The sequence below is a fragment of the Erinaceus europaeus genome, chromosome 1, assembly GCF_950295315.1.
Source record: "Erinaceus europaeus chromosome 1, mEriEur2.1, whole genome shotgun sequence".
NCBI classification, from domain to species: Eukaryota; Metazoa; Chordata; class Mammalia; order Eulipotyphla; family Erinaceidae; genus Erinaceus; species Erinaceus europaeus.
The window spans coordinates 108,694,462-108,709,012 of NC_080162.1; the positions used below are offsets into that span (position 1 = coordinate 108,694,462).

At 40.5% G+C, this 14,551-nt stretch overlaps 1 protein-coding gene across 1 annotated transcript in view; it reads left to right on the top strand.

Moving 5' to 3' along the window:
- Positions 1–8,349, top strand: part of BLNK (B cell linker) — a 104,669-nt gene extending 96,320 nt beyond the window's left edge. Inside the window, exons 16-17 of the mRNA XM_016193575.2 lie at positions 1,822–1,977; positions 7,961–8,349. Coding sequence (XP_016049061.1) covers positions 1,822–1,977; positions 7,961–8,080 — 276 coding nt within the window. The 3' untranslated portion in view covers positions 8,081–8,349. The remainder of the gene's footprint in view (positions 1–1,821; positions 1,978–7,960) is intronic.
- The last annotated feature ends 6,202 nt before the right edge of the window (positions 8,350–14,551 follow it).

Consider the following 14,551-nt stretch of genomic DNA (forward strand, 5'->3'; position numbering starts at 1 on the left):
ATCTTTGTGGCTATTATCCATTGGGCACCTTATAATTACTTCCTCATTTTTACCTATCTCCAGGTAGACAAACTTGATACTTGGATTTGTTTGTTTCTTTGAATTCTCAGCTCTGGTTTATGGTGGTGCTGGTATTAAACCTGGTACCTTTGGTGCCTCAGGCATGTAAGGCTTTTTGCATAACCACTATGCTATCTCCCCATCCTTCTTCCTTACTTTTTAGTTTGTCCTCTGCATTTTCATTCCTGAATTTGGTCAAATATGGTTGCATTTCTTCTTCCTGCTTTTTTCCAGATTTGTTTGTACCTTTTGAGTTTATGATTCTGAATTTTTTTAAATAAAATATCTAACTAAATTTTTAGGGACCAGGCAATGGCACACCTGGCTGAGTGCATGCTACAATGTGAAAGGATCCAGATTTAAATCCCCCCGTCCCTACCTTCAAGGGGAAAGCTTTATGAGTAGTGAAGAAGGGCAGCAGGTGTCTCTCTCTCTTCCTCTCTCCCTCTCTATCTCTCCTTCCCTCTGGTTATCTGTCTCTATCCAATAAATAAAATAATAAAATGATAAATAAAAAATAAATTTTTTATGTTTCAATAGAAGTTTGGGGGAAGAAAACTATTCATCAGCTGAATAAATTATTGAGATCCCCAACTTCTGCTTTCCTTTTTATGCTATTTTTCCAACAAACTTATCAGATTTTTTGTGGGAAACCTGCAGACATGGTTTCCAATTCGAGTGTCCTGTGGATTTGCACCTCCTTCCACAGTTCTAAACTCTAAAAATAGAATATCCAACCTAGTGCATCAAAACACTAGTATTGACTTTGCTCAACATTTTCTGTAAGTATATATTTTGCTCAAATATTTTCTTGGAAAGCAATGACAGGACTGGGAAGAAAGCATAATAGTTATGCAAAAAAACTCTTGTGCTTGGGATTCTAAGGTCCCAGGTTCAATCCTCAGCACCACCACAAGCCAGACTGAGCAGTACTCTAGTCTTTTTTTTTTCTCTCTCCCTCCCCCTCTCTTTCCTTCTGTACCTCTTCCTCATAAAAACAAAATAATAACAATTAGAAAAAGCTCTAATCAATAATAAAAGATACGTAGTTGGGAGTCGAGCGGTAGCACAGCAAGTTAAGCGCACATGGCACAAGCACAAGGACTGGTTGGTGCAAGGATCCTGGTTTGAGCCCCCGACTCTCTAGCTGCAGTGGGGTCCCCTTATGGGCGATGAAGTAGGTCTGCAGGTGTCTATCTTTCTCTCCCCCCTCTGTTTCCCCTCCTCTCTCGACTTCTCTGTCCTATCCAACAACATCAATGGCAACAATAACGACAACAAGAGCAACAAAAATGGGGAAAAATGGCCAGGAGCAGTGGATTTGTAGTGCAGGCACCAAGACCCAGCAATAACCCTGGAGGCAAAAAAAAAAAAAGTTACGTAGTTAAATAGTTTTCTCTTGACTATAATAGAAGTCATTATTTTATTATTATTATTATTATTATTATTTGCTTAGCTCTGGTTTATGGTGATGCCAGAGATTAAACATAGCACTTTCAGTTCCTCAGGCATAAAGTCTATTGTGCTACCACTGGTATGATTTCTTTAGCCTGATATATATATATTTAACTAGAGCACTGTTCAGCTCTAGCCTATGGTGGTGCAGGGGATTGAACCTGGGACTTCAAAGCCCCAGGCATGAGAGTCTGTTTGCATAACCATTATGCCATCTACCCTCTGCCCTGATAGAGAAATTTATAATATACTGGTCACTAACCTATGGATACTTAATACTAATCATAATTTTCTTGTATTAAATAGGATGGATCATTTCTTATTCGAAAAAGCTCTGGCCATGACTCCAAACAGCCATATACACTAGTTGTATTCTTTAATAAGCGAGTATATAATATTCCTGTACGATTTATTGAAGCAACTAAACAATATGCTTTGGGCAGAAAGAAAAATGGTGAAGAGGTAAGTGATTTCTCTTTTAATCTAACTTTTATTACTATGTGTTGAGCACAGCAGTACAGCAGTATCATACTGCAGTGAATGCTAAAGAGGTGAAGTGTCTTGGTCCAAAATGTACATACATGTTCTAAGCATACGTGTTTTGAGGGACTTCCATGCTCTTTTACACAGTGGCTCTATTATTTTCCAATCCCAACAACAGTGAACAAAAATTCCAAATTTTCTACATTGCCACTGACATTTCTTTTCTTTTTCTAACTATCTGCCATCTTAATGAATGCAAGGTCATCTCATTGTGATTTTGACTTTCATTTCTCTTAGGATTAGTGATATTGACAGGGTCTTTTTATATGCTTGTTGGCCATCATTGGAGAAATATATAGATTTTATTTATTAATGAGAGGGATAGGACAGAAAGAAAGAGAACCAGACATCACACTGGTCCATGTGTTGCTGGGAATCAAACTTAGGACATCATACTTGAGAGCCTGACACTTTATCCACTGTGCTACCTTTCAGACCACTCTACTCAAGCCCTTTACCCATTTTAATTTGGGCTATTTGATTTTTCTTTTTTTTTTAGAATTTATTTATTTATTTATTTATGAGAAAGATAAGAGAAAGAACCAGACATCATTCTGGTACATGTGCTGCTGGGGATTGAACTCGGGACTTCATGCTTAAGAGTCTATGCTTTATCCACTGCACCACCTCCCAGACCACTTATTTGATCTTTTGATGTTCCAAGATAGGAATTCTATATGCACTCTGAACAAGAACTCCTCATCTGAGCAGGTGGAATAGCTGGTGATGTATATAAGCTGTCTTACCCAGAGTGCAGCTCAGGCTTCAATCCCAGCACCAACAGCGAATGCCAGGACACTGGGGGAAGCTCTAGTGCTGTGGTCTCTCCCCGTTACTCTACCCCGTTCTCTAAGTAAAAAAAAAAGAAAGAAAGAAAGAAAGAAAGAAAGAAAGAAAGAAAGAAAGAAAGAAAGAAAGAAAGAAAATGTCCTAGGGCTGGGGATATAGCATAATGGTTAGGCAAAAAGACTTTCATTTTTGAGGCACCAAAGGTCCCAGGTTCAATCCCCAGCACCACCATTAAGCCAAAGCTGAGCAGTGTTCTGGTAAGAAAGAGAAAGACAGAAAGGAAGACAAGCAGGCAGGCCCAAGAATGGTGAGATCTCTCATGCATTAGGCCTGGCTTGTCAGAAACTGAAAAATTAAAGGCACTTCATCATACTTATGATTTGCAAATATTTTCTTTTTTCTTTTCCTCTTTTTTTTTTTTTTTTTTTTTTTAAGATTTTACTTATTAGAAAGATAGGAGGAGAGAGAAAAAGAACCAGACATCACTCCGGTACAAGTACTGTTGGGGACTGAACTCAGGACCTCATGCTTTGAGAGTCCAATGCTTTATCCACTGTGCCATCTCCCAGACCACAATTTGCAAATATTTTCTACCACTCCCTAAGCTGCCTTTTCATTCATCTCGTTATGTCCTTTGATAAGCAGAATCTTTAAAAATCTGGTATAATCTCTCTCTCTTTCTTGCCTCCAGTTATTGGGGCTCAGTGCCAACACTGTGAATCCACTGCTTCTGGCAGCCCCTCCCCTTTTATTTTCCTTTTCATTTGATAGGACTGAAAGAAAATGAGAGGGGAGGGGGATAGAGAGAAGGAAGAAGAAAAAATAGACACCTGCAGGCCTGCTTCACTACTTATGAAGCAGGTAGGGAGCTGGGGCTTGAACCCAGGTCCTTGTGCTTTGTACTGTGTGTGCTTACCGGGTATGCCACCGCCACCCTCCTTTTATCTTTTTGTCTGTGTTTTTGGTATTATAGCAAACAATGTCCTGATGCAAATTCATTACGCTTCCCCTCTGTATTTTCCTCATGGAGTTTTACATTTTGAGTTTTATTTTAGTTGGATTTGTTTTGTTATCATCATTGGGGCTTTACTTCAGGCTGACTTTACCCATATAGAGAGAGGGGCAGAGAGAGATGAAAACATCATAGCACCCAAGCTGCATCTAAGACACTGCAGGCCAGGCTGGAACCTGGGTCTAGAGCATGACAGGGCAGCACACTGTCCATGGTGAGCTATTTCACCAGCCCTTCTTTTACTTTTAATCTAATTTTTAATTTTTAATCTCAGATATGTGGGGTTTTAAAAAATTATTTTATTAACTATTTATTGAATAGAGGCAGCTGGAAAATCAAGAGGGAAGGGGGAGACAGAGAGGGAGAGAGACTGAGAGACACCTGCAGTCCTGCTTCACCACTTGCAAAGCTTTCCCCTGAAGGTGGGGACCAGGGGCTCGAACCGGGGTTCTTGCATGTTGTGACGTGTGCTCAAGCAGGTACACCACCACCCAGCCCATTTTTGTTTTTTCTGTGCTGCACTAGGACTTCATGCATGCATAATAGATATCATCATTGAGTGGCTTCCCTGGGCTAACTTTTTCATTCATTATTAAGAATGGGGGAGAGAGAGGAGAGACGGCAAAGCACTGCTCCACCATTCACAGAGCATCTCTTGTGCAGTTTACGGTACTCCCATATGGTGTTGTCTCTCAAACCCAGGGCCCTCCACATGGTAAAGTATGCACTATACTAGGTTACTTATCACCTGACATCTCAAATAGTTGCATTTTGTAAATGTAGGACTCTTGAGCCTGAAAACACAAACACTAGTCAAGACCAATCGCGAGTTTAAGAATATAGATTGAGGGAGTTGGGCGGGAGTGCAGTGGATTAAGCACAGGTGGCACAAAGCGCAAGGATCAGCGTAAGGATCCCTGTTCGAGCCCTCAGCTCCCCACCTGCAGGGGAGTCGCTTCACAGGCGGTGAAGCAGGTCTGCAGGTGTCTTTCTTTCCCCCTCTCTGTCTTCCCCTCCTCCCTCCATTTCTCTCTGTCCTATCCAACAACGATGACATCAACAACAACAATAATAACTACAACAATAAAAAAACAAGGGCAACAAAATGGAATAACTATTAAAATATATATATAGATTGAATTATCACTAACTGTAGTTAGACCTTTACTGTCTGGTATTTCTTATGTACAGAATCCTTCACTGTTACTGAAAAGTGATGAGAGAAAAAAAAGATTTATCTTACAAACTTTTAAAAACAGGGAGTCAGGCTGTAGCGCAGCGGGTTAAGTGCAGGTGGCGCAAAGCACAAGGACCGCCATAGGGATCCCGGTTCCAACCCCGGCTCCCCACCTGCAGGGGAGTCGCTTCACAGGCGGTGAAGCAGGTCTGCAGGTGTCTGTCTTTCTCTCCTCCTCTCTGTCTTCCCCTCCTCTCTCCATTTCTCTCTGTCCTATCCAACAACAACAACAATAATAACTACAACAATAAAAAAAAAACAACAAGGGCAACAAAAGGGTATAAATAAATTAAATTAAATTAAAAAAAAAAGAATACTTTAAAAAAAAACAAATGCTCTTCAGTAGTAATCAGCTGTAGGAGAGGTAGAGGTGACCCCCAAGTCTGAGTGGAATTTGGATGGAGAGCTTCATTCTCAAACTGTCCTGGAGTCCAATACTTCTACAAGAGGCTTAAGGGTAGTAGAGGGAGCTGTTCAGTTTAGAGGTTCTGAAAGTATTCTACAAATATTCAGCTCCTAAAGGATAACGGATTTCTTGCCCTGCTGAAAACAGTGCTAAGAAGTTCCAGATGCTATTATAACTCCATCCTGACCTCCCTGAGCAGACGACCTCAACAAAGCTTCTCAGAACCTCACCTCTCTAGAGCCCTACCCACCTAGGGAAAGAGAAACAGACTTGGGGGTATGGATCCAACTGCCAATGTCCATGTCCAGTAGAAAAGCAGTAACAGAAGCCAAAACATCCACCTTTTGCACCCAAAAAGAAATTTGGTCCATACTCAGAGATAGGTAAATGTTAGGGGAAGATAACCAGAAGGTTCTGTACCCTTATTCCACCATGACCCGAAGTGTTTGCCACCAGGAATCTTGTTTTTATACTATCACTGAAAGGGTAGCAAATCTAGAAAACACCAGAGGAAGCCAGGCACTGTTTTTCTTACCTGAGAGAAAAGAGGAAAAAAGAAAGGAAATTCAAAAGTAGTAATAGTTTGCAGGTGTGACTTAAAAAGGAAGTGAAGGCAGGACTGTAAAAAAAAAAAAAGGTGGGTGGGTGGGTGGTGGCACACCTAGTTAATCACACACACTATACTGTGCAAGGACTCAGGGTTCAAGCCTCCGGTCCCCACCTGCAGAGGGAAAGGTTCACAAGTGGTGAAGCAGGGTTGCAGGTGTCTCTGTGTCTCTTTCCTCCTCTCTCCACCCAACCTCTCAATTTCTCTCTGTCCTATCAAATTAAATAAAGTTAAAAAATTTTAGGGGGCTGGGTGGTAGCACAGCAGGTTAATCACACATGGCGTGAAGTGCAAGGACCAGCATAAGGATCCCGGTTCTAGCCTCGAGCTGCCCACCTGTAGGGGGAGTCGCTTCACAAGCGGTGAAGCAGGTCTGCAGGTGTCTATCTTTCTCTCCCCCTCTGTTTTCCCCTCCTCTCTTGATTTCTCTCTATCCTATCTAACAATGACACCAATAACAACGATAAACAACAAAGGCAACAAAAGGGGGAAAATAGCCTGCAGAAGCAATGGATTTGCAGTGCAGGCACCAAGCCCCAGCAATAACCCTGGAGGCAAAAAAAAAAATTAAAAAGAGGGGGCCGGGTGATGGCACACCTGGTTGAGTGCATGTTACGGTACTCAAGGACCTGGGTTTGAGCCGCCAGTCTCCACCTGCAGAGGGAAAACTTCACGAGTGGTAAAGCCATGCTGTAGGTGCCTCTCTTCCTATTTCTCCCTCCCCTCTTGATTTCTGGCTGTCTCTATCAAATAAATAATTTTTAAAAAAAGGAAAACGGCAAAAATAACCCCAGATATAAAGTCAGCCCATATCTGTGACTTTGGGGGAACTACGGCAATTTCCAAGGGAGGGCATGGCGACACAGAAATCTGGTGGAATTATAGCCTATTATAATTTTGTAAATTAATATTAAATCACTAATAAAATATTGAAAAAATAAATAATAGTGGAAACTAGGACTTCTCATGGCCTAACTACATGTAAATTAAATATCAGAGTGTGACAATCCAAAATTAAAACCCATAGACAATGGGAACTACATGGAACAACAAGTATGTATGGAAAGAGCCTAGTATGAAATTGCATTATTTGTTAGGTTACCACTTCACTCTAACTTACTAGGAACTAAAGTATAATGGAAATATGAAGGTTTGTAAGGTTTTTCATAGTTGTTTTTTTTTAAAGAAAGCAAACATGAATGTCTCAAGGAAATGACTTTCTCCTCGCACCAAATTGTAGAATGAACTTATTACATCAGCTTTTTTTTTTTTTTTTATCTAAGAGTTGTGCGATATAACAGATAACCTGTGTTTGGTGCAGAAATTCAGCATATTATAGTTTGTGCTTGACATTATAAGTCATTGACTTATATTTTAAGTTTACTTCAGGGGCCACACAGTGGCACACCTGGTTAAGTGCACACATGACAGTGCGCAAGGACCCAGGTTCAAGCCCCTCGTCCCTACCTGCACGGGGAAAGCGTCACGAGTGGTGAAGCAGGGCTGCAGGTCTCTCTCTCTCTCCCTCTCCCTTTCTATCTCCTCCCTCAAATTCTGTCTCCATTCAATAATAAATTAATTTTTTTTACTTTATAGCTCATGAGGTAATTTCTCTAGTTATGTTGAGGCTGTCAACTGTATTCTGAATTGTAACTGAATACAGAAAAGACTGAAAGCAATCACCTAAAAGTCTCCAGCCTTTTTTTTAAACTACATTTTCTGGAAGACTGTCAAATGAGACCTAGTAAGTTTGACAAATTTGGGGAAGGTAGGAGAAGATGGAAGGAGTGGAACAACATGTTGACATGTGTGCCAGCCAATGCATGATCCACCTGTGTTTTCTTGTTCCAGTACTTTGGCAGTGTTGCTGAAATTATCAGGAATCATCAGCACAGTCCTCTGGTTCTCATTGACAGTCAGAATAATACTAAAGATTCCACAAGACTGAAATATGCAGTTCGAGTTTCATAATTTTTAAAAAGGCCAACGTCATTTGCTTCACCATTTTCTCTCAAGTTTCTGCATTTGGCAAAAAAAAAAAAAACTCAAAACTTATTTTGGATTATGAAAACATCCCCTGATAACAGAGACAAAGGAAGCTGTAGTGCTGGTCACCCATTTCTTTGTAAGAATCTCGCAAGGACTTATTCTGCTGCCTGATCCAATGAACGGTTAAATATTTGGTGAGACTGAATTATCATGCTATTAATATTGACCAAATAAATGTCTACTTAAAGAAAGTATGTGTACTTCTAGTCATGTAAGACAGTAACAGTCAATTTTCAAAATAATACTCTTGGATAAAATTAAGCTACTGGGAAGTTGGGTGGTAGCACAGCGGGTTAAGCGCATGTGGCGCAAAGCGCTAGGACAGGCATAAGGATCCTGGTTCAAGCCCCCGGCTCCTCACCTGCAGGGGAGTCGCTTCACAGGTGGTGAAACAGATCTGAAGGTGTCTATCTTTCTCTCCCCTCTCTGTCTTCCCCTCCTCTCTCCATTTCTCTGTCCTATTCAACAACAGCAACAACAACAACTACAATAATAAAACAACAAGGGCAACAAAAGAGAATAAATAAAATATAAAAAATAAAAATTAAAAATAGAGCTGCTGGGAAACTACTGCTATTAGTACACTAATGTAGGTAGGGTCAAGACAATACTTGTCAGTGACATCTGGGCTACAAGTTCACTGTGCAGAAAGTGAAATATAGGTAGTGTGTGGTGTTTGTAAACACAGGAAAGGAGATGTGATGGCTCTTCTTGTAGTGCTCCCAACCATGGGAAATGTATATGGATATCAGCATTCTAGACATTCTTCTACAGGGTTATATTATTAACTTTCTTACTTAAATATGACGCCCTCTTTGGTCTACATGCCTATTAACTGAACCCTGAACTTGATATAAAGTTCAAAGTAGATGAAAACAAAGTTAAATTAAAAGCCTGTGGATACACCCTATAGAAAAAAGGGGACAGGGGAACAGATATTAATGAACTCTAAAGAATGAGAGAGGGCTGGGGAGACAGCACAATGGTTATGCGAAAGACTTTCATGCCTGAGCAGCACCATAGTAAGCCAGAGCTGAGCAGTGCTCTGGTGTCTCTCTCTCTCATTAAAATAAATAAGACATGATAAATACATAAATAAATAAGGTTAAGAGATGCTCTGATGTTCTCCTACCCCACCCCAATTAATAAGTGAATCTTAAAAATAAGTAACAGGCTGGGGCTCAGGCGGTGGTGCAGTGGGTTAAGCCCACATGGTGTGAAGCACAAGGACCAGCATAACGATCCCGGTTCAAGCCCCCAGTTCCCCCCCTGCAGGGAGGTTGCTTCACAAGTGATCAAAGAGGTCTGCAGGTGTGTCTTTCTCTTCCCCTCTGTCTTCCCCCTCCTCTCTTGATTTCTCTGTCTTATCCAACAATGACAACAACAATAATAATAACCACAACGATAAAAAAAAAACAAGGGTAAAAAAAGGGGAAAAAATAACAGGCTTTAGTGATCATATATGCTAACATAGATTTTAGAAATTAGTCAGAAAAGTAGCTACATAAACAATGAACAGCAAAGGACAAAAACATGTGTGTGTGCGTGTGCCTGTGTGTGTGTGTGTGTGTATGTGTGATTTTCAGAGTTGCTACATTATACTTAAGATTTTAACAACAGATTTAGAAGGCACTAACAAAAGCAAAGTGTAGACCAAGTAGAAGGGATAAAAAAAAGAGATATCCCGAGCAAATTAGGGCACTGGACCTTGTAAACAAAGGCTCTAATTTAACTATTTTAGATACAATAATTTTGAGCTATATTATGCTTAAAGTATAAAAGAGAAGTAAAAGAATGTCTCAACTAGTGTATATAAGTAGGTATAACAGCATATACATGTTGGTCCCAGAAGAAAATGCATCAGAAAAAGAGAAAGAAAATGCACCAGGGAGAGTATTTGAATAAGCAAAATTTTACTAAATTTGACGAACAATATTAATTTAACAACCCACAAAATAAAATTATTTTAATTTTATTATTAGAAACAGGGGGATATTGAGAGGAGAGGAAGAGAGATAGACACCTGCAGCCCTGCTTCACCACTTGTGAAGCTTTCTTCCTGCAGGTGGGGACCAGAGACTTGAACCTGGGTCCCTTGCACACCATAATGTGAGCACTTAACCAGGGTGGGCCACCACCTTGCTCCAAATAAAATTCTTCTATTAGGATACTTATTAACAGAAGCTTTTTTGGACAAATAAAAATGTCAAAGTCTTTATCAAACATCTTTTCCAGAAAGCAAAATGAAGTGTGAACTGGGCGTGGTGCACTGCATCAAAGCAAGGAACTCTGGGGAAGAAGGGGAGTGAGGGGTAGAAGACAACATTGAGGGCCTGCTACATAATGAAATTATACTCATGTGACAATGACCGCACTGTAAAGCACTAACCCCTTAAATTGAAAAAGAAGAGCCTTTTCTGAGACATTGTTTTTCTTTTCTTTTTTTAAAAAAATTATTTCCTTTTGTTGCCCTTTGTTGTATTGTTGTATTACTGATGTCGTCTTTTGTTGGATAGGACAGAGAGAAATGGAGAGAGGCAGGGAAGACAGAGAGGAGGAGAGAAAGACAACTGCAGACCTGCTTCACTGCTTGTGAAGCGACTCCCCTACAGGTGGGGAGCTGGGGGCTCTAACCGGGATTCTTACTCAGGTCCTTGCGCTTCGCGCCACGTGCGCTTAACCAGCTGCGCTACTGCCAGACTCCCGAGACACTGTTTTTCAATTGCCCTAGAGTTAAGGGAAGCATGCTTAAAACGAGTGAATACCTAGATCAAACCATTATTTCAACTTTTTATTATAATTTTTTTTTTCTGTTAATGCTACTCTCGAGAGTTTGTAGAGGGAAAGCTTTGCAAGTGATGAAGCAGGGCGCTATGTCTCTCTGTTTCTCTCCCTCTCTATCTTCCCCTTCCTCTCAGTTTCTGGCTGCCTCTATCCAATAAATAAAAATGTCTTTTTTTTTTTTTTAAAGAGTTTTCTTGGAAATCCTAATCCTGGAATACAACTACTTATATACCCTCAACCAAAGAGTAGTTTCAGGGAAGATCACCCTTTTCAACCTAGTGGCTTGAAATGAGAAGGGTGCACATTAGAAGGATGGCAAAGAAAGGAGATGACTTCATAGTCAGATCAGCGAAAATAAACAGAATCCTAGGTTACAAATATCACAGCCAGGTCATCTGACATCCAGTTTCACACTCATTAACTTGCAGCACATGCCCTGAAAACTCAAATGTTTCACCAGATTAGGTCCCAAATGATGTCATGGCACCTTGCTTTTATAAAAACAAGAATCTTAACAAATTACCAAGGCAACAAACAGAGCCAACACCCCACACCAAATGAGACAAATCCCAAAAATGTAGATATCAATGGTGAAAAAAAAACTTTTAAGAAAATCAGGAGTTGGTGATTAATACCTTTTTTTATTTGGTCATTGCTGGGGCTTCACTATTCTAGATACTTCTTCAGATAGAAACAGAGGGGCAGAGGTAGATAACATAATGGTTGTGCAGAGACCCTCATGCCTGACGACAAAGTCCCAGGTTCAGTCCTCCAAGTTGATCAGTGCTCTGGTAAATAAAATAGAGACAGAGAGGAAGAGGTGGAAAGAAATCTCAGCACCAGTGCTTCCTCCAGTGTGGTGGGGGGTGGACTTGAACCTGGGTTCTGTGCATGGCAGATACCACAAGACCCAAGCAAGCTATTCTGCTGCCCCACTACTCTCACCTCTGAACAGCTATTTCAAATTGCTAAAACTAGAATCTATTTCTCACTTGAACTGGACAGAAATTCTCACTTTTTATCTCATTTTCAGTTTGCCATAAATTGCATTACCCTAAGCACACAAAAGATTTACTTTTCCAATGAATCATTTTAATTTTACTTTATTACTGGAACACTGCTCAGCTCTGGCGTAAGGCAGTGTAGGGAATTGAACCTGGGACTTTGGAGCCTCAGGCACGAGTCTGTTGTGAAATATATATATATATATAGTGTGTGTGTGTGTGTATTTTGTTTTTTTCTTTTGTGTTTTCTTTACCAGAGCACTGGTCAGCTCTGGCTTATGGTGGTGCTGAGAATTGAGCCTGAGACTTTGTAACATCAGGTATGAAAGTCTTTTGCATAACTATTATGCTATCTACCACACACATTATTTTAAAAAAACTTTTAAGACAGAAAGAATACTGCTCAGTTCTGGCTTAAGGTGACTGTACTGGGGATTGAACCTACATCCTTCAGTGCCTTAGGTGCTATCTTCCCAGCCCCCTACCGAGATTCATTTCATTTTTTAAAAAATATTTATTCCCTTTTGTTGCCCTTGTTGTTTTATTGTAATTATTATTATTATTGTTGTTGTTGTTGGCTAGGACAGAGAGCAATGGAGAGAGGAGGGGAAGACAGAGGAGGAGAAAAAGACAACTGCAGACCTGCTTCACCGCTTATGAGGCGATTCCCCAGCAGGTGTTTTTTAAAAAAATTTATAAAAAGGGAAAACTGACAAAACCATAGGGTAAGAGGGGTACAACTCCACACAATTCCCACCACCAGAACTCCATATCCCACCCCCTCCCCTGATAGCTTTCCTATTCTTTAACCTTCTGGGAGGATGGACCCAAGGTCCATTTTAAAACAAACACATCTACACTAGCAACTTTATAAATGTATTTTTCCCCCTATTTTGTAGCTTCCATACAGCTAGCAGACAACTGTCTCTCAAACTTCACAACAAAAAATCCCACTCTAGTTGCCAGGGAGCTCAGGGGTATAGGATAGGACTTTGCATGCATGACATTCTGAATTCAGTCCCTGGCACTTTATGTCAGAGTGATGTGTTCTGGGTCTCTTCCCTCATTTTTCAAAATAAAAACTAAGGGGCTGGAGATAGCCTACCCAATAGAGTGCACACCTGACCATGTGTATATAAGACCTGAGTCTGAGCCCCCAATACCACATGAGAGCACCATGTTCCAACACCAGGGGAGATTTCATGAGTAGTGTAGTTATCACTCCCACTCTCTTGAGATTTAAAAAGAAAACAAAAATCCCCCCCCCCCATTAGTAGCAGCAGAACTGGCATGAAGAGCTAAGGAAAAAATCCTACCTTTCAGAGTAGGTAGGGGTTCGTAAATTGATGGACCAAACTATTTTCTAACAGATCAAATGGTCTACAAAGCTTAGGCACTCTTACTTAGCCTTTACTGAAAGATGTTGCTAATTCCTTAAAATTTTCATTAAAAACCACTAGATGTTAACCATATTATTGAGTGTTTAATATTCAGTAACACACTAGATAATTGAATTCTTTGGAAAGCAAACCATTTGCAAACTGAATGACAAATAGAGAGGCCCTTATCACTGGAGATAAATAAATGGGAGGAGGGGAGGATGGATCAACTGGCCCACAAGGTGGATTGCAAAAATAAAACTTAACTCCTCTAATTCTGTATTAAGACTCAAAGTAGACATGAAGGTGGCTCAGTGAGTAAAACACAGGTTTTGGACACATTAGGACCTGAATTCAAATTCTGGTACCCACATGCTGGAATAGTGTTCTGGGACCTCTCTCACATAAGATCAACTTAAAGTCATTAAACCTGGTCCTTACTGCAAAGGAAAAAGCATCAATGCTGTGCTTTTCCTTTCTTTTTTATTTATTTTTATTTAATAGAGACAGAAATTGAGAAGGGAAGAAAAAAAAGGGAGACAGACACTTGCAACCCTGGGTTTTTGTTGTTTTGTTTTTTGTTTTACCAGAGCCCTACTTAGCTCTGGCTTATTGGGGGGGTGGGGGTGGGGAGGGATTGAACCTGAAACTTTGGAGCATCAGGCATGAGAGTCTCTTTGCATAACCATTATGCTATCTACACCCACCCTCTTTTTCTTTTCTTATACATTTATTTATTTATTCCCTTTTGTTGCCCTTGTTATTTACTTTTGTTGTAGTTATTATTGTTGTTATTGATGTCCTTATTGTTGGATAGGACAGAGAGAAATGGAGAGAGGAGGGGAAGAGAGGGGGAAAGACAGACACCTAGACACCTGCAGACCTGCTTCACCACTTGTGAAGCGACTCCCTTGCAGGTAGGGAGCCCGGGGGTTCGAACCGGGATCCTTACGCTGGTCCTTGCACTTTGCACCACCTGCGCTTAACCCGCTGCGCTACCGCCCGACTCCCCCTTTTTTTAACTGCTCAGCTCTGGCTTATGTGATGCTAGTGATTAAACCTGAGACCTCTGGTGCCTTGGGAGTGAAAGCCCTTGTATAATGTTTATGTTAGCTTTCCAGTTCCTGTCTTTTTTTTTTTTTTTTTCTATCTGAAAAAGCCCAGAATAAGTCCTGGCAACTACAAAGACACTTTTCCCCCCACAAATTTAATTTAAAATTTGAGAT